Source organism: Macrotis lagotis, chromosome 4 (genome assembly GCF_037893015.1).
Source record: "Macrotis lagotis isolate mMagLag1 chromosome 4, bilby.v1.9.chrom.fasta, whole genome shotgun sequence".
Taxonomy (NCBI): domain Eukaryota; kingdom Metazoa; phylum Chordata; class Mammalia; order Peramelemorphia; family Peramelidae; genus Macrotis; species Macrotis lagotis.
In genome coordinates this window covers 140719789-140745067 of record NC_133661.1, presented here as the reverse complement: position 1 = coordinate 140745067, position 25279 = coordinate 140719789, and the positions used below count along the sequence as shown (strand labels likewise).

General features: G+C 35.1%; 1 protein-coding gene across 19 annotated transcripts in view; it reads right to left on the bottom strand.

Moving 5' to 3' along the window:
* Positions 1-319: 319 nt before the first annotated feature.
* Positions 320-25279, bottom strand: part of MEF2A (myocyte enhancer factor 2A) — a 239096-nt gene continuing 214136 nt past the window's right edge. For 7 of the 19 annotated variants that reach the window (XM_074234202.1, XM_074234200.1, XM_074234201.1 and 4 more), the window contains 4 exons: positions 24237-24260; positions 19573-19699; positions 10755-10881; positions 328-4892 (listed from right to left, as the gene is read on the bottom strand). In XM_074234202.1, the coding sequence (XP_074090303.1) occupies positions 4523-4892; positions 10755-10881; positions 19573-19699; positions 24237-24260 (648 nt within the window). In that variant the 3' untranslated portion in view covers positions 328-4522. Of the gene's footprint in view, positions 4893-10754; positions 10882-19572; positions 19700-24236; positions 24261-25279 lie in introns of all 19 variants that reach the window. The other 12 variants (XM_074234193.1, XM_074234210.1, XM_074234206.1 and 9 more) reach the window with 8 other exon arrangements.

The following is a 25279-nucleotide window of genomic DNA, read 5'->3' as shown; positions in this document are numbered from 1 at the left end:
AAAAACTGAACTCAGAGTCTGGTTAGCAAGTCTAGTTATGACATTACCAAATGGTCTGCTTCTCTGGAGGTGGCCTTACAGGTGATAAGGTATTCTATTGTCTGTCTCCCATAGTCTACTCCCTGCTCGTAGGAGGGATATCTTTCAAGTCACTTGCCCTTGGCACAAAACTTTTCAGTCCTGGTTCTCATGTTATAAAGAAATTCATCCACTTATATGTATATGTAAAAACCAAGGTTTGAATTGGTTAAGACAGAAAATAATGGGGAAAAAAAAAGCAAAATTTCTAAAAAATTAGTAGTAGGAAAAGACAAATAAGCCAAAAAGAGGCTTTCCTATACCTGGTATTGAATGAAACCCACTATAAATTTGCAGAAGAAAAAGAGACTGAAGAATTGAGTTTACAAGTTTTCTAGTAGTCAGCTCTGGAATATCCTTCTTGAACATTTTCAAAGTTGAAAGATCCAAAATAAAGAAGGCCTGTAGGGCTAACACAAAGCTAAGAGGAAATGAGAAGGTTGTTTGGGAAAAGGGGAATTACAGATGTCAGAAAGGTCTATTGACGAATTTTTCTCTAAAGTGAAGTTACTTAATTCTAGGCAAATATGACAGAGTCTGGAATACACAGTAAAAGCCAGTATATCTTTACTTTAGTGAATGCAGGATACAAATATTTTACAACAACCTCTAGCATTTTCTTAACCATTTGATAAAAAGGTTCACTAGAATATTTATTGTATAATGAAGAAAAAACAACACATTCAGGGAAAAATTGAGATTAACTTATTTTTTTTCTTAAAAGGTTCATCTCAAGGATGGCAACAAAGTCCAGCTTGTGCCGCCAAACGGTTTTACATTATCAAACCGTGAACAGCTTCTTGTGTGAACTGTTGACTACAAACATTTACCAAATACATAAATCTCTTTTAAAAAAGCCATTTTAAATATAGCAAAGCAGTGTCCTCTTGCACAGCAAAGTGAAGAAAGTTTCTACAGAGAAATAAACATTTTACATTTGTAAATCTTTCTTTCACATTCTAATCATCTAGCTTCTTTTCATGATCAAACATCAGGAGTTTTTAGGTTCCTTATTTACTATGTATTTCTTGTGCGCATGACAGTTAATCCAGAAAGTATGTGATGCATTAGTGTCCTTTACAGCAAAAGGAAATGCTACAACATTTTATTCTTCTATAATAAACCCCTGATTTAGTCTGCATCATTGTTTTTAATTGGAGCTCAAAGATGGAGTTTTGATTGGGATCACATGTATATAATAGGTGAGTGTCATTTTTAAATGGGTTGGTTAAAGAGTATGGACTGGATATTTTCTATTGAAAAACGTTTTAAAGCTGTGTAATTTAACTTGTTCTTTTTAAATTTTTAAAATTTTATTTTTTTTAGAAAAAAGAAATGCTACATTTGAATAGGTAAAATTATTTCTTTTATGGTATCACATAACACTAGTCTAATTTTTTTAAGTAGGGTCTAAAATTACACTGTTATGTTATCCTCTTTAACAATCACTTTCCATTATATGGATGTATATGCTTATGTGCATGTGTGTATGTGTAAGGGGATAATTTCTATAAAATCTACTTGTTTCAATTCACAAATAGGGCTTATGGGAAAGAGGTTAACAGTCAGATACTCACTTCCTGCAAAATGAACAAATTTTTACTCTGTCAAAGCAATTTAAATACAAACTCTGAGCCTTGGGTAACATTATTTTAGAAAACAGTAATTGTACTGCATATAAACCTGCATAGAAATAAAGACTATTGAGATACAGTCAGCAAAGCCATCTCATAAGGCACACAAGAAAATAGACAGTAAATGTGAATGCATAACTCCTATTCACATATAGAGCAAAAATTCATGATCATGCATAAATAATAATGAAAGAATCACTTAACACTTTCAAAGCTATAAATGGTCTATAAAGTGGTAAGGAAGTGGAATTATCTTGGAAATTTGATGCTGGGAGACTCTTGCTACTTAGATTGTATGTGACCTTATGAAAAACAAGTAGATTGTTTAATAAACCTAAATTAATTTCAAATTTAAAAACAAAACAAAACAAAACACCTCTTTGAATAAGACCCAAATACTCATACTTAAATGGGAAAATACACAATCTTCCTGTTTTTGGCTATGGTAATAGACTTTACTCATCATATCCAAGCCTTCTCCAAAAATTTCCATCTTCCAACAAGTGAGTGTTCTTAATACCTGTGTCAGTCAGAATATTTGGCTGTCTGTGTTTCGAATGGCTTGTTGTGAAAAAGCAGAAAAACAAAACCTTCAAACCAAAAAACTTTACCAAAACACTGCCAATAAGAAAATGACCCTTAACTTAGGAGATAAAATGAAATTTAGGTAAAAGATGACAGATAGTTGCTATATATTATTTTAAAATCAGTATAAAAGGAACAATTTTTAAAAGCTCTACTTTGAATTTTTGTTGAGAGGCGCACTTTTAATTCTGAAAATACAAAATACAGCAAGATGAAGAATTTTGGCTCATATGGCACGAGCATATTAGTAAAAACCGATTGATTAACTCAGGAAAGGAAAACTGCTATCATGTATTAGTCTTCAGGTAGGGTATTTAAAAAATCAAGTTGAGGGCTGCCACTGCTCAATTCAAATATCAAGAACTGTAAATGGAAGCTGCACCATAATCAAATTAAGTCCCCCACCCTAAGTGGAATGACTATCACTTGTGTATGAAATATTGTAAAAAGTTAATAAAAAAGCTAAATTGTGGCCAGCTACATCCCTCTATTACTGGAGGGTTAGAAGAAAAGGAAATTTATTTCCAAAATAAGTGTTTTTCCCTTAGCTTCTACCACTTATAAAACCTTTTGTGCTCACCTGATAGGTTACCATTTTACCTTAACATGGATTAAATTAGGTTAACTTTTTCCACTGTATTTTTTCCACAAAAAGGCAAAGTTTCAACTAATGCCTTTTAAAATCTGTTACAACACATTTTATATTTATGCAGGATGAACTTTAACACCAGATTTTTTTCCACTTTGCTATTTATATACATATGTATAAAATGTATAATGTATAATGAAGCTTAACCATACAGCACAAAGATTACAATTTAACATCACACATTCACCACCAGTGAGGGGAAAATCCCCTTTATACAACCCTCTAAAAATTGGGATATTAATAATAATTAAAATCCAAAGAAAGTACAGTATATTTAACAAAATAGTAAATATTAAACAGTGAATACTCTACTTAATAAGGACCTCGCCTTTTTTTTTCAAGTTGGCGGCAATCCACAAAAATATACTTTTTAATCTGGTGACAGTACAATACATAGGTACTTACACCAAAGGTGATAATATATTTAAGATGCTATATACACAAAAAAGAGTTTGGCTCAAATTTTAATTTACATATAGATAATAAGTGTTCATGGCTTTTTGTTTCCAAGGTTCCGCCTGCAAGTTTTTTTTTTCCCTCAAAGTAAAACTCAAAAGTCAAAACAAGATAAAACTATATTCTACAAAAAAAGCTACAACATACAGCTTTGGCTTATATAAATAATTCATAGCAGAATGTGTTCAAAAGTACTATATATAACTTTATATATAGCCATCAATTCATAAGGGTATTTTTTAAATATAAAATATACATGAGCTAAAATCAGTTCCTCTTTTCTTTTTTATAGTCATGAATGTAAAAAAGAAACTTCTGACATATTCCAATTATAACTTAATATATTAATTTTATTTTGTTAATGCTCTATTTTTCTAGGCTAATATTTTTCTGAATATCTCATGCGGTTTTTCTAATCTCTCTCTTTTTTATTAACTAAAGATCATTTCTTTGACCCAATACATTTTGCACGTGCAAAACAGGTATGTGTGGTGTTTTCTTGTTTAATAGCATCAGCCCTTTCCCATGCACTCCTTTGCAAAAGAGACCCATGCTGGGTTGGGTAATATAAATGTCATTTTATATACAGTATTGCTTTCTTTTTTTCCTGCTTTTCTACTGCCCTGCTGCTACAAAGCATTTTTTCCTTAATGAACTACAAGTAACCACACAGTCTGAATAAAACACATAGGGGACATTACTATATGGGTGAGCCCTCTAGGTTTCTGCAAGTCAGTGTGGTAGGATTATATATGAATACAATATTTCTCCTCAAAAACTAGATTATTAAAACAAAAAGTCCAAGAAAGTGCCAGACCAGACCATTGCCTACAGGGTTTCTTTTGTTTACCATGGGACATTTGTAGATATACAAGGAATTTGCAGTAAGTGCCTAATTTGGTGTATGCAACACACACACACACACACACACACACAAACATACACGCAGGCACGCACACATGCACACATGTGTGCATGCACACACATACATATATATGTAAAGAGATATATGTATGTATATAGATATAAATATAGTTAACTCATGTCCTTATTTATAAATTTAGATATGTAGGGCAGTTCACTGCAGTAACATAAAATATAAACAGCAACATCAACAGCTTTATGTCACCCATGTGTCCATCCTCATTCGCTTTACTGAAGGGCTTTCTCTGTCTTCAGTATTTGGGGGTCTGCCAAGCCCAATGGGTGAATGGAAGTCACTTCGGGGATCTTCTCGATCACTCCCATCATAAGAACTACTGGAGCTACTCAGACTGTCAACAGGAGAGCGACCCATTTCCTGACGAGCCTGTTGTTGCTGCTGTTGTTGCTGCTGCTGTTGCTGCTGTTGTTGCTGTTGTTGCTGCTGCTGAGAGAAGCCTGAAGGGGTCATTCGATCCCTGGGAGGTGAAATTGGTTCTGATTTGATGTTGATGTTTTGGTTGGTATTGATGGATAAGTTTGAACCCTGAGATAACTGCCCTCCAGCACTAAAAGAGAAAAAGAAATTACAGATGTTAGCAAGTTTCTTGAGTACATTTGCATTAATTGAAGAGTATTCTAGAAACTTACTAAAAATAGTATGGCATTTGAAATAAAATCTGAATTACAAAAGGCAATTTGGGGTCATTTCCTCAAATCAAGTTTAAACAGAAATGGAATCTCACTTTTTTTTAAGTCACAAATTCCCAACAAGGCTGTGCTATTAAAATAGAGCCTATCTGCCACCTCCAAATTGGGACTAATGAGCAAATCACTTTTATTCTTCTAACAAAATATTCAGAACAAAGTCACTGCCCAATGTTGCAACTTGGTCAACTGATTAAAAGAATGATGACAGATGTAACTATTTCTTTACATTTTCTCCTCTTTGTTTTACACCTAGGAAATTGCATTTGTATAACTCCATTTTAAGAAAAACTAATTTATGTCATAACTATACTCAAATTTTATTTAAAGGAGTTCTTGGCAACTTATTTAAACAAATTATCTCATATTAGTATTTATAGTGCTTACATAAAATTTTTTATATATTTTGAATCAATTATTTCCAGTTATCAAACATTTGTTTTTTCTTTTCATTAAAAGAAAAGACAAAACTATTATAATATGATTCTGGATCTTGAGTACATCTCTGCTCTGCAAGGAGGAAGGTTGCCTGCTTCATCAACAATCCTCTAGAAAATCAGTCCTCCCTGCTCTAGCTCTCAACACCTTTCACAGAGAAAAGGGGGTTGGATTCTGAATCAGATATGTTGAATCTTGACCCTATTATTATTAAAAGTTTACCTGTGTGACTTTGGTCAAGTAACTCAAACTTTATGAGCCCTTCTCTCTCTCTCTCTCTCTCTCTCTCTCTCTCCTTCCCTCCCTCTCCCTTTTTTCTCTTCTCTGCCTCCCCCCACCCCAGGCAATGGTGTTAAGTGACTTGCCCAAGGTCACACAGCTAAGGTAATTATTAAGTGTCTGAGGTTGTAAGGGGGAAAAATGCTGACTTTTCAGAAACATAGTGCTAAATTAGTCTAAGCCATAGGCCTCAGTTTCTATTTCTCAAGAATCAGGTGAGCATAAGAACCTGGATCTCCAACTGGAAAAATCATGTCACCCTAACCATATAACGTGTAAACAAAGACAGACCCTCCTGGGAATGCTTAGGTACACTCCCCTTCTCTTTGGACCATCAAGTTTGACCAATTCCCTGGGGTTGGCCCCCTTTGCTTTCCTATGCTCTGGTCTCATTTGTCGAAGGACAAACAGGGCTGCCAGCGGGGAGATGGCCTCCGGGAATTCAACCCTTTCAGAGCATACAGATGGATTTTTCTGAGCTGCCTCCTGTGGCCCCCTCAAATACTTGTTGATCATAGTAGACCATTTGACCTCCTGGGTAGAGGCCTTCTCTCTTTCAAGGGCAACTGCCCCCATGGTCAGCAAAATTCTGCTAGAACAAGTAATTCCCCGGTATGTTATGGTGGGCAGGATTGGTTCAGATCAAGGGACACACTTTACCTCCAAGGTTCTCCAGTCCCTGGCTCAAGCCTTGGAAATTTCCTGGGAACTACATACTCCTTGGCATCCGCCCTCCTCTGGCAAGGTGGAAAGAATGAATCAGGAAATTAAGAGACAGTTAACAAAGTTGTCTCTTGAGACACAATTACCTTGGACCAAATGCCTGCCCCTTGCATTGTTAAGGATCAGGACAAAGCCTAGATGGGATATTGGGTTATCTCCTTATGAGATATTGTATGGCCATCCATTTCTTGGCCCAACTGAACAATGGGATCCTAGTTTAGATAATAAGGATAAGTTTGTCAGGAAATATATAAAGGTACTGGCCCAACATTTGAAAGACATTCAACTAAAAGGACTTATTGCACAGACTCCTCCTTTAGGGTTTGCAGTTCACAAATTTGAATCAGGGGATTGGGTATTGATCTGGACTTGGAAGGAGAAGTTGAGTCCGAATTGGGAAGGACCTTCCAGGTTCTCCTGACCTCAGACACTGCTGCAGGAGTGAGGTTGGACCCACCATACCAGAGTAAAAAAATTTGTGAATCCACCAAAAGAATGGACTGTGAACTCTGAACCCACGAATGAACTGAAACTACCATTTTAAGCAAGTATAGGACTAATGGACTCTCCAACATCTCGCCCAGGAGGTGGAGGATTCTTGGTATTCTCCCCTTTGTTATAATTTTGTTATCACTCCTTGGCTTCCTAGCTGGTATAATTGTATATAACATAAGGGATTTCCATGTGAGACCCATTCCTGGGTTCAATTATAGTGTCAATCCCTGGGATTGGCCCCCTTTGCTTTCTATGCTCTGTTCAAGACTACAATCCTGCAGAAATGTGCCTGAGATATCATGTTCTGAGAGTGTCCCTCTTAAATGTGAGCCTATTGTTATATCAGGCTTCAGTTTTAGACACTTTTCTTGAAGAGGAAAACACTTTTCCGAACTTAATTCAAACCACTGCTACTACTTTCAATGTAACTAACTGATGGATTTGTGGGGGGCCTCAAGGATTGAGCACGTGGCCATGGGTGCCAATTCCACTTGAACCTGTTTGGTTATTGAGTAAAAAGTCCTTAGTGCACAGTGGAACTGGATTTTGGAAAGAGAAGGAAGAACACCAATGGCCACTGGCAGAGTCTGCGACAGGGAGATATTGCCTTAACCAAACTGGGAAGGGACTTGACTTAGGACAAAGTAATTACAGGTGGACTTTCTCTGCTAAGGTTGACAATATACAATTAGTGCCAGATTGTGGGAGGTACCAGGCCCTTGGGATAGGACCTGTGTACAGTGTAATGATGGCACCTGGGTTAGAAGTCATACTAGAAAAATGGATGAGAATCATAGCCAATATATATACTCAGTGGAGTGGGAAGGTGTAAAGGTGACCTATCCATAGCGGAATGTAAAAAGTATAATCAGAACAATGGATTACTCAGCTCCAAAGTTGGAGATGGGTAAATGACAGTGGATGGGAAGGGTTCTTTATTACTTTTTGGAGTGCCTGAAATAGAGGTGGAGAACCTTGCATTGAGAGATGTAGCTGAGAGGAAGGGCCACAATTGTCGAAATGCCAGTACAAAAATGATGGGCAGATGAGGTGTGATGGAGGCCCTCTAGGGGACCAGGATATGCAGTATTACCCTGTAACAGAATATAATCAGACCAGGATTTTCCAGAAATAGAATCCAGCTCTAAAAGGGAATTATTGGGTATGTGGGCAAACAGTCTATACACACCTCCCACTAAATTGGACAGGGATCTGCTACATAGGATTAATAAGACCTAAGTTTTTTTTCCTCCCAGATCAAATAGGAAGTTCTTTAGGTGTTCAATTATATGATGACATATATGATGACAGAAACGGAGTACAGATACTTCTCTAACAATAACCGTAGATGCTAATGGTTGGGGGAATGCCTGGCCTCCACAAAGCATAATGAAGGAGTGTGGCCCTGCTATGTGGGCACAAGATGGGAGTTGGGGATACAGGACACCAATCACAAAATCCTCCCTCAAATACTTTTGGCTGAAGACCTAGCCCAAATGCTGATGTTAAGGAGAGAAGGTTGGACTCCTGTAAGCCGAGATAGTGGAGATGAAGAAATTGAACAGCATTGTGAGGAGTTATTACTAAAAATTCAAGCAGAACAGGGATAGAATTGGTGAAAAGTCAGTAGAGAATATAATAAATAAGAGGAGGGATTGTGAGGGGCAAAAATGCTGACTTTTCAGAAACATAGTGCTAAATTAGTTTAAGCCATAGGCCTCAGTTTTTATTTCTCAAGAATCAGGTGAGCGTGAGAACCCCAGATCTCTGACTAGAAAAATCATGTCACCCTAACCATATAAGGTGTATACAAAGACAGACCCTCCTGGGAAAGCTTAGGTACACCTCCCTTCTCTTCTGACCATCAAGTTTGACCAATTGTAAGGGTCAGCAGAAAAGAGGAGGGGGAATGGGTTGTGGTTTTTTTTTTAACCCTGCTTCAGCTCCTGTAATTCCGTTTTTCCTGCTCTCTCTCTCTGTCTCTCTCTCTCTCTCTCTCTCTGTCTCTCTCATAGAGAGTTAGGAACTGCCCCGATTCTTGCAAGAATCAAAATAAATTTTAACTCTTTGCTGCCACGTTGCCACTTTGAGAGGACTCTCGGTAGTCATTTTGGGTAAGGGTCTCAATACCCCCGCACAGAGGTAGAATTTGAACTCAGGTCCTCCTGACTCTAGGGCTGGTGCTCTATCCAGTATGCTACCTAGCTGTCCCCCAGGATGCTTTTTTTTTTTGCCCTGGGTCAGTAGAATGCTGCAAGGTCTGCCCCAAGGTTAGACAAATAGAGCTGTTTTTAATCCTGTCAACCTTTCTCTCCATTTCTGCTCTAGTAGATGTTCTTTATTGAGAATCCCTTTCTTCAACCCTGTCTTTTTCCCACCAAAACCAAGATCTTCTACTACAGAAAATCCTGTATACTTTACTTGTGAAGAAGTCTTCACTTGTACTTGTCTCTAATTCCCCACTGTCAGGGAAGTGAGACAACAGTTTAGATAATTCTGCTTCACATGGGTCTAGAGGGGTTAGAGGAAAGGCTGTCAGTTATCTTAATTTCTTAATACTCTTCCAAGAACAGGTGTAAGGATGCATACAAATACAGACCTTCAAAACCTGTTCCACTCCTCCATTCAGGAGAGGAGAAGAAGGTTAAATTATGAAAAGAATCAAGTGACATCCTTTTCATTTCAGGAGAAACAGAAAAAAAGCTATGTGGAGGATCAGAAAAGACATGAAATTGGGATGATTAGAGAATCAATGTCAACATAACCTAAATACAAATGCACGAGTTAATGAACCCTTGGAAGAAAGAGAAGGGAGGAAGAGAGAGAGGAAGAATAAGATATTTGCCTTTAAGCTGATTTTTTTTTAAAGGCATCCAGTGGGAGAGAAATCATCTATATACCCTCAAGTACTAACATTCAAGGTAAAGAAATTCACATTCAATATTGTTTTATAACAGCATTGTTTTCCATTATTCTGTACTGTATAGGTTCTTTATTATAGCGATTAGGTTAGTCTATAACCACTATTCATATGCTTGTAAGAAAATGCTTTGAGTTTTAAATAGCTAACTTAAAGATGAATCTTTAGAAAACAGACCATTTGTTACCTGAGCTGCTTGAGCTAATAAGCAAATCTATTTTGCCTCAAAGCAATTTTAGCATTTAAGACCATCTATATTATCATATATCCCTTTATGAATCCTAATCTGAGTTAGTTCAGAACTTTTTCTTTCCTGCAAGGCAAATGGGGTTAAGTGTCTTATCCAAGGCCACACAGCTAGGTAATCACTAAGTGTCTGGGGCTCAATTTGAACTCAGGAGTCCTGACTCCAGGGCCAGTGCTCTATCCACTGTTCCACCTAGCTGCCCTAGTTCAGAACTTTCAAATGTGAATTTTGTCTTTAGTTGTGGCCAGGAACCATCAGAGTACAGATTTGGAAAAAAGTTTTAATAAGATCTAAGGGCAGAGTCTTGATGGAGGAGTCAGGAAACCTGGACTCTAGGCTTATTTATCACCACAGACTTTTTGAGAAACTTTGGTTAGTTTACTTTTGTCTCCATTAAAAAAATACTTATTCCTTAAATTCCTTAGAAAAATACTAGTTCAGTAGATATAATATGTATCTTACTATAGCAGTTAAGGAATTTCAAAGTTGTAAAGAATATGACATATTGGAAAAAATCTCCCAAACACTGCAGTCTTAGAAAGAAAATTTTAACCAATATATAAAGATATGTGTGTCATAATAGAATCACAGGTTTGTGAATAGTTTAGCAGAATTACTTACACAAGAGAACTGAGGGCTGCTTGTCCTAAATGGTGTTGTTGCCAGGCAGATACTTGTCCTAAAGAGAGCATTCCTGGGGAGTTAAATCCCTGCAGGGCTGACAGGTCTGCACTAGTAAGTGAGTAATCTGAAAAAGTAAGGGAAAACAATTTTTCTCACATAGAAAGTAAAGAATATATACTGAATTTTCTACACAAATCTGTATGAAATAAAGTATTTTTAAATCTGAGCTTTAAGTTACATCAGGACAAAAGGAGATGAGTTCAAACAAGACAACAATAATTTATGTTCAATACAATTACAAAATTAAAATACCAGGAATTTCCTTTACGGGACTTGAGATGTTCATTCATTTTTTTCAGAAAAAAAAATTACATCCTTAGGTAAATATAAGACTTGCATAAAGCTAAGATTTTTAAGAATATATTTTTATAGCTCATAAAGAAACTTTTCCCCCCAAAATGAAATAGTATGACATGAAATCACCTGTTATTTTGCAAACTGCTGGTACTCTTACATTCAAAAATGTGAAGAAAATAGTCTCTATTTGTTAAAACATTCAGACATCAACTTAAAATACCTGGGTCTTACATGTGCTATAGAAATGCTTCCACTAGAGGAGTTTTTGGGGTCTTCTAAAAAATGGTTTTATGGTCATGGAAAAAGCTATTAGGTTAGATGAATAACAGTTTTATAAGAACATTTCAGTTACAGTTATTTTGCCTCAAAGCTCATTATTTATAGTGTTCTCATTCCCTTACCTTTAGTTCACCTCTTCTATTTCATTCTATGGTGACTAGGTAAACACTTTCTTAACAATTTATGAACCCTTGTTTGCTTGCTATCCCCCCCCCTCAAAAAAAACCCCAGGAACTCTTAGAATGGGATTGTCCTGATTTTCTTTTGTAAACATCAGTTTAGCATACACAGGGCTTGGCACTTAGGTGCTTAACAATGTTGATTGTCTGAATTTCCTTATAGGAAGAGGAAGAAATGCTCAGGGCTAGTGTGCCAAAGACTGGTTGAAAATTTTTTGCAAGGCAATAGGCTCAAGTCACACCTCGAGGTAATCATAAAGTGTCTAGGGCAGGATTTGAACTCAGGTCCTCCTGACTCCAGAGCCAATGGCCTATCTGCTGCAACGCTAGGCTGCCCCATTTTTGATTATTTTGTAACCACATTATTATGATGACCTCTCAGTGAGGAAATCCTTCTACAAAAGTGTACTGGCACGTTTTCTGCAACTTCAGGTCAGAGTGTTGGGGTCCATGACTGGAGAGGCATTAACTGAATCAGTCTCATAGAGGTAGCACAGCAGGTCCCCTTCGATGAGGCAAACATATTGACTGCCTCACCAGTAGTTTTTCCAGTGGTTAAAATCAAAATCAACAAAACTAAATATCTTATACACAGATGTGATATGCATCATCTAGACCAGGGCTGTCCAAAATGCAGCTGCAGTACAGATTTTATGCCCTGTGGATTTACTAAAAGCTTTAGTAAAGGAATCCAAACTACTCCAGAGTTCTCACTAAAATGGTATATTGTCTATTGTTTCAATAGAAAATTTTAAAAGTGAGGTTGGACAGCCCTAATCTAAGACTGTGGAAAATGAGCAGTTAATAAAAGGGTCTGCAAACATTTCACTGGTGACATACAGAGACCTCAACTCAGTGAAGGACTGCAAAATCTGAGGTGAGGCAGAGCTTGTTGCTACCTCCAGTCTTTTCCTGTATTTGAAGCTAAAATATGCAAATTAAGTTGATTTTGAGTATGAAAAGGACTGGAATCATACAGAAATCATATAAATAGCACAGATCGGTGAGCAAGTATTAATATTTATTTTATTTTATCATTATTTTTCTACTTTTCCTGATGTCAGGGGAAGTTCGGCCTCCTGTCACTGCAGGCCTTCCAGACTCTGAGGCTAATTCTAAATCAACCTTTTGGCCACTGCCTCATTGTCTTAATAAGATAGATTACTACAGCATATTAAAGTATTACAATGAATCACCTCCTTTTGAGATTAAAACAAACCCTTTAATTATATAACAGCCCAGTTCCACAGATTGTAAAACTATGAGGATAGGAATGAATAAATGTACTTCAGGCACACTCGATCTAGTTCTCATGTACTTTCTGAAAGTTTTTTTTTATATTAATTCACTGTTTAAGCCCTTTTGTACAATGTAAATTCCTGTAGGTGGAGGGGGAAGGATTAGAAAGAGAGATCAAGCACAGGAAACCAGTAGCTTCCTAACTGGACTTGTTCCTGATCTCCCTTCTCTCCAATCCTTCCTCCCCATAAATGCCAAAAAAGATCTTTTTTTTTTCCCAAGGCAAATGGGGTTAAGTGGCTTGCCCAAGGAAACACAGCTAGGTGATTCAAAATGATCTTCTGAAGGACCAAAGTGAAGTCACAGCCCTCAGTTCTTCTAGGATAAAATTTAAATTCCTCAGCATATCATTTAACCCCCCCCCCCTTTTAGTTCTAATCCACATTTCCTGCCTTATTTCACACTTCCCTTCCCATATTCTACATTCCAAACAGTTATCCCAAACCCAACATTAAGTCTCCTCCCCAATCCTAATTCACTCCAGTGAATTTAATTTACACTCCCTGGCTTTCAAGATTCTTATCTTCCTTTAAGCACAGCTCAGAGGCTACCTCTCAAAGTCTTCCCTAATTCCTTCCACCAGCTGTAAACATTTCCTGTTACCTTAAATCACCTAGTCATTTACTTATCCAAGTTCCAGTTTCTTTGTTTTTTGACTACTTACCCCCTCCCCAAGCTCCGGGAAGGCAGGAATGGTTTCTTTGTTTTTGTATCCCTGGGAACCTATTTTAACTCTACTAGGTACTTAACAATTGTTGGTTGAATATAATGGATTTGATGAATTGTTGAATGTTTTGTATTGCTTTGTGGTAGTTAACTACTTTAACGGTATACATATACACACACATGCATGCAGTTTTAAATTAGATTATCTACTTTTCATTAAGAGTAAATATAGGCATATTTCATTTTGTCCTTAGATATGGGGAACTAAAAATTTCTAAAGGACATTTCTATTTTTTTCTTTAGTCTTTTATTAGAAGCTTCACTCACAATGAATGAGTCAATTTCTACCTAAGACAAATTTACAGTTTTTACAAACTACAAATGAAATTTTAAGCTATTTTTAGGCGATGCTTTAGAATCTTGTTTCATGTGCTATTTTTTAAAAAATATTTAAGGCAATGGAATTAAGTGATTTGCCCAATTGTTAAGTGTCTTGAGGCTATATTTGAACTCAGGTCCTCCTGACTCCAGGGCCAGTGTTCTATCCACTGTGCCATCTAGCTGCCCCTTCATGTGCTTTTATTGTACCTGTTGTTAAAGTATGATAATTTCTCATAATTATTTGAGAGTGCTCAGCCTTCATATCAGTCACCTTGCCTCTCTAGTTAGAAATCTCTCCCCAAGTTAATTACAAACTTAGGAGGGCAAGGAGCAGGATGCTGGGAGACCATCCTGATTGGAAGAGACAACAGAAATTCAGATAGTATTGAGGAGCTGATTTGGGCATATATACTGGGCAACAATTATTGGGTAGGTCACCAAGAAGATTGATTTCCCCTATTATCTATCTGTTTTTGCTTAAAAGTCCAACTAATTAATTCCCAGTCCAAATGTGGTCATTACCATATTGGCCCCCACCTTTGAGAAAAAAAACTTAAAAATGTCTAATTCTATTTTTTTCTATCATTTTATTTTAACCCTTTAAGGGTTTTTTTTTTTTTTTTTTTACAGTTTTGGGGTTGATACATCATAGTAAGATGTTTTGGGAATTTTCTGTGACAAATGCTTAGAAACTTTAAGTTCTACCACTATATGTCAGAAAACCATAAATAAAATATCTGAAGTCTCAGATGACTCACTGATACAAAAGTTTTTCAAGATATTAAGTCAGTTTTCTTGAACAAAATGAAACATTAACTTACAATTTATTGATCCTTCTAAAGATATGCCATGCTTAAAAAAAGAAAAAATATTTCCTTTTGTATTCTAAACTTCTTTTCAATATTTCTTAGATTTTTTCCTTTTATCCTCTGACTCTAGAGTTTAATGATGTTAAAATCTTGTTAACTGTGGAAGGGTGTTTGCTCCTGAGATGTAAACTGACTGAATGTTGATTGTATCCAGCTGCCCCTAGACTCCCTTGTTTTGTATCTTGTCTCCCGCCCTTTTCCCCTTCACCTAACCTTGGCTGTAGAGTCTGGAGTTACAGGAAATGACATATTTAACTAGGGAGTTGAGCACCTAGGGACAGGAAGGACCAGTATGCAGCTTGCCATTGGAAGATACCTGGCCCAAGGTGCAAGACCACTGTGTAAGCACCACCCCTTGCCCAACCTACCACAGTAGGTATTTAAGAGGAAGCACAGGCCCCTTCTGGACTCTTCCTCTTGATCCTATCTTCTGATCTTGCAGCATGTCTACATCTCTCTTTCCTTCCTGGGCCTTGAGGTTCCCCCCATGCCGCGTGAGTTTTTCTTTCTCCCTCTCCCCCACTCATTCAAACTTCACCTAGTCTATTTTTAAAGTGATTACTGCTTTTCTAGGAGTTTTACCCTGTATATTTGTTATAATTTGCTATAATAAAATCCTTGAGCAGTTTTAAATTCCCAGAGACCATATAAATTCCTTCGCCTTTTCAGTGGCCTTAAATCTTGTCTTCAATCTCTAAATCATAATTGGCAACACAAGTACAACATCTCATTCATGCCTGGATTACTACAATAAGCCTGCTGGTCACCAGCAAGCCTCAGATCTCTTCCCAATGCAATCCCATCCTCCATTCAGCTGCTAAACTGATTTTACTAAAATTTGAATTCAACCATGTCACTGTCCTTTTCAAAAGAACCAAATACAAATCTCCCTACATAGTATTTAAGTTCTTCATAACTTAGACCCTTTCCTCATCTCCCCACATTTTTTTCAGTTTTCTTAAACTTTATACCACTCTGAGAACTTTTAAATCAAGAGATGCTGGTCTCCTATCTCCCTGATGAATATAGATGCAAAAATTTAAATAAAATCTTAGCAAAATGATTACAAGTTGTCACTAGGATAATAAATTTGACCAAATAGGATTCATCCCAGAAATGCAGGGCTGGTTCAATATTAGGAAAACTGTTAGGTTTGTTGTTGATATAATTGATTATACTATCAGAAATTTTATGATCATATCAATAGATGCTGAAAAAACTTTTGACAAAATATAGCACCTATTTCTACTAAAAACACCAGAGAGTGTAGGAATAAATGGACTGTTCCTTAGAATAATAAGCAGTATCTGTGAAACCATCAACAAGTATTATATATTCAATGGGGAGAGGCTAGAGGTATTTCCAATAAGATCAGGGTGAAACAAGGGGGCCCATTGTCACACTACTATTCGATATTATATTAGAAATGTTAGCTTCAGTAATTAGAGAAGTTTTTCTTTTTTGAAATTGAAGGAATTAGAATTGGGAAGGAAGAGACAAAATTCTCACTCTTTGCAGATGGCATGATGGTATAACCTAGAGAATCCCAAGAAATCATCAAAAAAACTACTGGAAACAATTAGCAATTTTAGCAAAGTTGCAGGATATAAAATAAACCCTCATAAATCCTCAATTTTTCTATATATGACTAGCAAGATACAGTAGGAAGAGCTGGAAAGAGAAATCCCATTCAAAATAACCTCAGCCAATATAAAATACCTGGGAGTCTATTTGCCAAGGCAGACTCAGAAACTTTCTTTTTTTTAGTTTGTTTCTTTTTTACGCTTTTGCAAGGCAAATTGGGGTTAAGTGGCTTGCCCAAGGCCACACAGCTAGGTAATTAATTATTAAGTGTCTGAGGCAGGATTTGAACTCAGGTACTCCTGACTCCAGGGCTGGTGCTCTATCCACTGTGCCACCTAGCTGCCCCTCAGAAACTTTGAAAGCAATTATAAAACACTTTTCATACAAATTAAATCAAATTTAACCGGGCAAACATCAACTGCTAATGGATAGGTGGAGCTAATATAATAAAAATGACAATTCTACCAAAATTAAACTACCTGTTTAGTGCCCTACCAATCAAAATTCCAAAAAATTACTTTAATGAGTTAGAAAAAGTTGTAAGTAAATTCATATGAAGAAATAAAGTCAAGAATTTCCAGGGATTTCATGGAAAAAAATGCAAAAGATGGTGGCTTAGCCCTACCTGATCTAAAATTATATTATAAAGCATCAGTCATCAAAACTGTCTGGTATTAACTAAGAAATAGAGTGGTGGACCAGTGGAATAGACTAGATGCAATAGCAGGAAACGATTATAAGTCACCTGCTGTTTGATAAACCCAAAGAGTCCAGCTACTGGGGATAAAAACTCTCTGATAAAAACTGCTGGGAAAATTTAAAGTTATTATGGAAGTAGATTAGACAAACACCTCACACCCTATACCAAGATAAGATCCTAAAGGATACAGGATGTAGACATAAAAAAAAAATATAAGCAAATTAGAAGATCAAGGACTAGTTTACCTGCCAGATCTATGGAAAGGGAAGCAGTTTATAACTAAGGAAGAGATGGAGAACATCACTAAACAAACTGATGATTTCATTACATTAAATTAAAAAGCTTTTGCACAGATAAAACCCACTGTAAACAAAGATCAAAAGAAATGTAGTAAACAGGAAATAATCTTTACAACTAATGTTTCTGACAAAGGACTCATTTCTAAAATATACAGAGAACTGAGTCAAATTTTTAAAAAAAAGCCATTCCCCAATTGACAAATGGTCAAAGGATATGCAGTGGCAATTTACAGATGAGATCAAAGCAATCCATAGTCAAATGAAAATTGATCTAAATCATTACTCATTAGGGAAATGCAAATTAAAGCTTATCTGAGGTACAACCTCACACCTCTCAGACTGGCCAGTATGACCAGAAAGGATAATGAGTATTGTTGGAAGGGTTGTGGGAAATCTGGGACACTATTACATTGTTGGTGGAGCTGTGCACTCATCCAACCTTTCTGGAGAGAAATTTGGAACTCCGTCCAAAGGGCAACAAAAATGTGCATACCCTTTGACCCAGCAATACCACTACTAGGTCTATACCCTGAAGAGATGATGAAAAAGGGTAAAAACATCACTTGTACAAAAAATATTCATAGCAGCCCTGTTTGTGGTGGCATGGAACACTACTGTTCTATTAGAAATCAGGAGGGACAGGAATTCAGGGAAGCCTGGAGAGATTTGCATGAAATGATGTTGAGTGAGATGAGCAGAACCAGAAAACCCCTGTATACCCTAACAGCAACATGGGGGTGATGATCAACCTTGATGGACTGTCTTATTCCATCAGTGCAACAACCAGGGACAATTTTGGGCTGTCTGCAATAGAGAATACCATCTACATTCAGAGAAAGAACTGTGGACTTTGAACAAAGACAAAGGACTATTACCTTTAATTTAGGGAAAAAAAAACTTATCTTGTCTGATTTTGCTATCTCTTGTACTTTGTTTCTTCCTTGGGGATATGATTTCTCTCTCATCACATTCAATTTGGATCAAGGTATACCATGGAAACAATGTAAAGACCGACAAATTGCCTTCTGTGGGGGGTGGGGGGAGGGAAGTAAGATTATGGGAAAAATTGTAAAACTCAAAATAAATGAAATCTTAAAAAAAAAGATGCTGGTCTCCTAGTTGCCCCACATGTCTGGAATGTTTTCTCTCCTTTCTTTCTCTATCCTTCTGTTGGAAGCCTTCCAGGTCCCTCTTAGCTCCCTCATCAGATCATGAGTCCCTTGAGGGCAAGGACTCTCGGTTTACATTTTGTGACATATAGTAGGAGCTTCATAAATACTGATTCCTCCCTTTCTCAACTCTTACTGGTCAAAATAAATTTTAATTATCTTTCTTCTTTTGAAGCAACAAATTTAGCATAGCTAATTTCAGAATATTTAAGAAAGTATACGATAAGATAAGCCCAAGTGGAAATCTTTTTTTTTTTTTTAAAGGATTTTGCAAGGCAAATGGCGTTAATTGGCTTGCCCAAGGCCACACAGCTAGGTAATTATTAAGTGTTTGAGGCCAAATTTGAACTCAGGTACTCCTGACTCCGGGCCAGTGCTCTTATCCACTTCGCCACCCAGCGGCCCCTGAGCAGAAATCTTAAAAGAGAACTTTAGTTGTCGAAATTTTTTAAAAGTATCTACTGAAAGAGTTAACATAATGAAAATAAGTTTTATTCAAATTACTACTTATGGGGTAATAACTTGTTATATAAGTTAAAAAAATGTACAATTTTGCTTCAAAAGAGTAGAAATGTCACTGCAATATGTATTTGTTCTGATGTAAATAACCCCTTTCCATGCAATAGTGTAGGGTTTTTGTGAGTTGCTCTGGCCAAATCTATTTAGGACCTGGTTTCTGACCTTTTGAAAAAACAAGAATTTTCCAATTTCATATAAAATATATGAAATGACCTGTAACAGTAGGAAATGGCTACTTGTTTACTTGCTCTGGGGAATCAACCAGTCAATAACCATCTTCTAAGGGCATACTATGTTCTAGCAAATAACAATTCAGACTAGGGAAATAGAAAAGGCTACTATAAATTTTTTGAAGTTAAATATAAACTCAAATACCTTGGTACTTTCTCCTCAATTTCAATATTCATGTTTTCATAAGCTTTTGTAAGCACTTGCTAACAACTGAGAAGAAAACTGTAAAATATTTACAATATAGAAAAACAGACAAGTAAAGATGTCGAATTAAAAGACTTACCAGTGTTGTAAGCAGTAGGCATAGCTGAATATACAAGTCCCTGTGGAGGCAAGCTTGGAGTTGTAACAGATACCACTGGGGTAGCAAGAGGTTGAGTAGATTGAGAACTGCTTATCCTTTGGGAATTCTGTAAGTGATCAGTAACAAAGAAATGTGTTTCATGTGGATATTATAATGAAGAGAATCTGTATTTAAGAAAATTCAATCAAAATATTAAAATTTTCATGATTTTTGTACGTGACATATCATTTCATATAATAGGGATTATGTGAAAAATGTTAATCAATTACTAAAGGAAATATCACCAGAATGTAGTAGTTTATTTTTAAGGAGAAAATATTTACAGTAGAAAGGACATTGGATTTGGAGAATTTAGTCAAATACCAGTTCTTTAACTTAGTGTTTGGTGACCCCAGACAAATCCCTTAACCTCTCTGGGCTTCAGTTTTTTTTTTTTAATCTGTAAAAATAAGGGGATTTTAATCATTGAGCTCTGAGGTCTCTTCTAGGTCTATCCTATGAATCCTGTCTATATTCTTTATGCAACCTTATTAATTTCATAGAGATAGATAATGTCTGAAATAGAAGAGATCCTATTTCAAATGATAACATTTTTTATGTATGTGATACAAAAGAATAAAAAGTTGATACCATTGCAACTACCGAGATATATCTTCAAAGGGGACATATTTATTATTTAAATATGCTTTCCATAGAGAGTAAGTCATTTGGGAATTAATCACATAAGCACAAAATTGCAACAACACAACATTTATTTGCTCAAACATTCGCATTTTATTATATAAAGAGAAGTCAATTTTAATTTAATTTGTATTACAATTTGATTACTCCTCACAAATTATTTTTATATTATACTTTTTATTTTATACTTTATTTATAATTTAATTGTTTCACAAATACATTCTTGGGTCATTTTAAGATTATTGGCTCAAGAAACCATTATTTTATCACTTGAACTGTCTTATTTTTTAATTAAATTCTCATTCAATGACAACTTAAAATTAAATTGGTTATACTAATTAAAGTACTCAATTAGATACTGACCTATTATATTTCCTGACTATTATAATGGACTTTATCGTTTTTTTTAATCTAGAGGGAAGAAATTATGTGTAAAGATTTACATGACAAATAATGTCTAAACTCATTTGATTATTTAAAATATTCAGATATAAAACTAGTATTATATCAGTTATATTATTTACAAATATGATATTGTGCAATCCATTTCCCTTTTCAGTGACTTAGGCTATCTTGTTGTGTTAACAATGAATTAGTATTACATATCCCATACAATTGAAAAGATTTTAAATCCAGACATTTTTGCACAGGAAGATGATAAAGTATGGCACCTAACATTTATATCTCTAAAACCTTAGTGTAATGCAAGTAATTATTATTCATCAATACCAACAACCTTTTCAGAGAATTATAATTTGATTTAATTTTCTTCATAACCATTTCCAGAAAGTATGAACATTAAAAATCAGGCTTTAATTGCTGATAATTCAGTATTACATTTGAATAGGACTTTTGTTTTAGTTACATGTAATGTATTTTCATTTATGATTTTTTAAAAAAATCTATAAAATCATTAATTAGAATTGTTTCTAATCTATTTTTATAAAAAGGACATTATTATATTATAAAAGACAATTTAGGTATGGCTTCCAAATAAAGTATCACTCTGGTATAAGCTGGGATGAACACTGGAAGTAATTATGGTGTAGTGGAAAGAACAATAATTAGGAAGTAGAAGACATGATTTCTATTACTAGCTCAATTCAATCTCTCTGGTGCTCATTCTTCTCATCTATAATAAAGTGATAATATCAATGATCCTGTCTCTCAAATGGAGTTGCTGTGACAGTAAAATGAGATCACGTAATGAAAGTGTTTTGAAAACCAATATATGAAATATTATTGTTACAATTTGATGAAGATTACAGAGGATGAAAGGATAAATATTTATCTCTTCTGACTATGATTTTTCAATTAGAGCTGCCAAGAAAGCTGGGACTCTTATGGAACTACAAAACTCCTAGAGAAATCCTTAAACCCCTAATAACAGAAGAGTCTGTCCAGGTGTAGGTTTCAGGGTATTTACTAGTCATTTCTTAGAGTGGAATAAATCTATCTGTGATGTAATTCCACTCTCAACCATCTCATAAGGAAAATATCCAAGTCTCTACAGATAATGATATAATTCTTTCTCACATATACAAAGTTTTAAAATTATTAATTACTTTTCAATGTTAATATCTTTAATTGTCTTTCCCTGTCTATATTACTTTGTATTTTATTTATATGTGTAAGAATTTTTTTGGGGGGAGTGGGATTTTTGCAAGGCAATAGGGTCACTTGCCCAAGTTCACACCTGGATGTCCACTCAGATCCTCCTGACTCCAGGGCAACTATTCTTTTCACTGTGTCACCTAACTATCCCATATGTATTTCTTTTTTTGCAAGGCAAATGGGGTTAAGTGGCTTGCCCAAGGCCACACAGCTTGGTAATTATTAAGTGTCTGAGACCAGATTTGAACCTAGGTACTCCTGACTTCAAGGCCGGTGCTTTATCCATTACGCCACCTAGCCGCCCCCATATGTAGTTTTAAAAGAATGAATTTAAGGTCTTTGAGGGTTGGGCCCTGTACAAAATACTGCTGAATTGAAATGAAAGTCTCAGTTACCTTCTCCGAAATTTTAAAATACTAGAGTGTAAGGATATACCATTGGTAGATCTGAAGGTAATCACAGTTTTACAATTTTAAAAAAAGTACTCAATTAGATACTGACCTATTATATTTCCTGACTATTATAGTGGACTTTATTGTGTTTTTTTTAATCTAGAGGGATGAAATTATGTTTAAAGATTTTACATGACAAATAATGTCATTTTAATGATTTCTATAAAAATCTAAAAAATAATTATATACTTGGCAAATTTTTTCCAATTTATTTTTATAAAAAGATGTGGAATTCAAGAAATGTTAAAAATTAGAGCAATGTAATTATCAGTTTGCTCTATAAACCTAACAGTTTGTCATTGTTTTCATAGATACATTATGTCATTTTATAATATTTTTAGTCAGAAGGTCTAGTTTCTTACTACAAAACTTGTAGAATTGTTTCTTACAAACAATAAGCTGAATTTGTTAATTATTCTATTACATTTTTATTCAGACAATTTTTTGGAATTAAAAGCCATTCTGAATTTGGACTTTTGAAATACTCTAGTACAGAGTGTATGGAGACTAAAGCAGACATTTTGGGATTCCACTCATGCTGCAATCTCACTTACCAAAGCTTAGATCTCAAATTAAAGGAAGGGTTCTGATGTATTATTTATTACTGCACCCACCAAAGATTCGGCTTAATGACTCCTTTACAAATAAATAATTTTCAAAACCACTAGGGGGCAATAAATTTCTAAGTTATCAACAAGGAAATCTATCTGAAATTTTCTATACTATAGGTAAGTCGTATAATAGAAATAAAAATACATACAAATTTAAAATAAATTATCTTTCCGTGAATTTAAATATCATCAAGTGCAAGCTTTAATTTGAGGACCATAATTTATAATTTAAACAGATCACTTAATAACAATCAAAAGAAATCACAAAGTTATCTATAACCATAAACTGTGCTGGGAATAGGAAAGGGAACTTTTGATCTTTTATTTTTAAGACAATTTCTTGCTATGTGCAAGAATCTATAATTCTGTATTGTGCAGAAAAAAACTGCAAAAAATGCCAGCATGCACAAGCATATAACTATTAAGTGGTAACTCAAAAGGTACATTTTTTCTCCCATGCTTTCATGCAATCTGAGCCTCTTACCAGCAATAGGTCCATGTTGATGACAAAGATTTTCCCCTTTAAATTACTAAGCAAACTACAAACTAATGTTTTTGACTTAAATGATAAGGTCTTTCTTGTGCAGTAGCTAAGATTTGCATTTTATTTTGCAGACAAGTAATATTTCTTACCAATTTTAAGTTATTTTTAGTCACATTTATTTTTCATAGGAAAAGTCATTAAAAAGATCACAGAAAAACAGATAGCTCTTTTTAAAATAGAACAGCTTCCAAAAAAGTAGTGAAATGTAAAATAATTTATTTATAAACATATATAACCTTTCTAGTAAACAGGGAACCCCCTTGTGGTTCTGATCTTCTCATGTAGAATGAAATAATTCCAACTCTGAAAAAGTGATCTCATCAAAAAAATGATGTAATCTTTTTGAAACAAGGAGAAACAACATAAGACCTTGTGTTACAATTTGAGGAACTTCAGGGATGAAGTCACTTTCTAAAAACATTTTAATAATTTGGGGAACTAATTTTTTTCTTTCCTTTTTTTTTTTAAAGCCAGATCCTTAGTATCTTCTGCTCATGGATAACTAGTGGTTTGGTTTTTTTTTAGGCTCTGTTCCAGTATTCACTCTAACAAATAAAACAGCATAAAATCTGTTTTTAAATAGAAATGTCAGAATTTAGTTTATAAGACTATAGTCTTATTAAATACTTCCAAAATAAATGATTAAAAGTTTGCTAAAGGGAAAATTTTTTTTATTTTTAAAATATTTGATAGAAACAAGGACTTTCTGAACCCCTTTTATCTTATCAAGCAGAAACTCACCAACTCCAATTCATCCTCCTCCGACTGTACTCAGCAAACAAGAGGGATAACAGAGTTACTAAGACTGTCATTGCTCTAAACTACTTTTTAAAGAAAACATTAAAGTTTTAACAATATGATCACATAATACTTAAAACTGCTATTTTACTGAATAAGGCTTGAAGGTCAAACACAAAAAAACTGCAAAGATTGTCATACAATTCTATCACAGGTTTCTCACTTGCACATAAGTTTATTTAAGTAAAATAATTTAAGTGTATAAACAAGCAAGATCATATGTTAAAAATGGAACAATATCCCAAAAATTAAATTAAATTAAATCTTATATAACTGAATACATTTGTTTCTTTTTCCTAAACCATCTAGAAAGCACTTTTTACACCAGTTGAAAATGTTTAGCTATTTGTGGAGACATTATCTAGGCTATTTTACTTTATATTGAAAGGTCTGAAAAGTAACACAATATAATCAATGACAAGTAGCCCCTGTCATTGTCAACAAACTCTAAAACTAAGTTACAGACCAGTTATTAATCTATGTTGATAGGAGTATCCACACTTGCAGGACCCCCAAAGGGATGAAATCACAAGACCCATTTAAAGCAGATTTGAGGCATCTTCCTTAGAAGCAAATTTGCTTGAGTACACATAATTAGTATGTGTCAGAGGCAAGACTTGAACTCAGGTCTTCCTGGCTCCAAGGTCAGTTCTCTATCCATTAGACCCACACTTCACCTCACATGAACAAACTGGGTGATTATTTAATTTTGTGCAAAATATCATTTTTTAGGGGGCAGCTAGGTGGCACAGTGGATAGAGCACTGGCCCTGGAGTCAGGAATACCTGAGTTCAAATCTTGCCTCAAGACACTTAATAATCACCTAGCTGTGTGGCCTTGGGCAAGTCACTTAACCCCATTTGCCTGGCAAAAAAAAAAATCATTTTCTAATAAAACTTTCCATAGGGCTAAAATAACTTTATTATTTGGTTATAGATATATTTACTTCTATTTCAATTAAGAGATGCCCTAGAATACTGCAAATA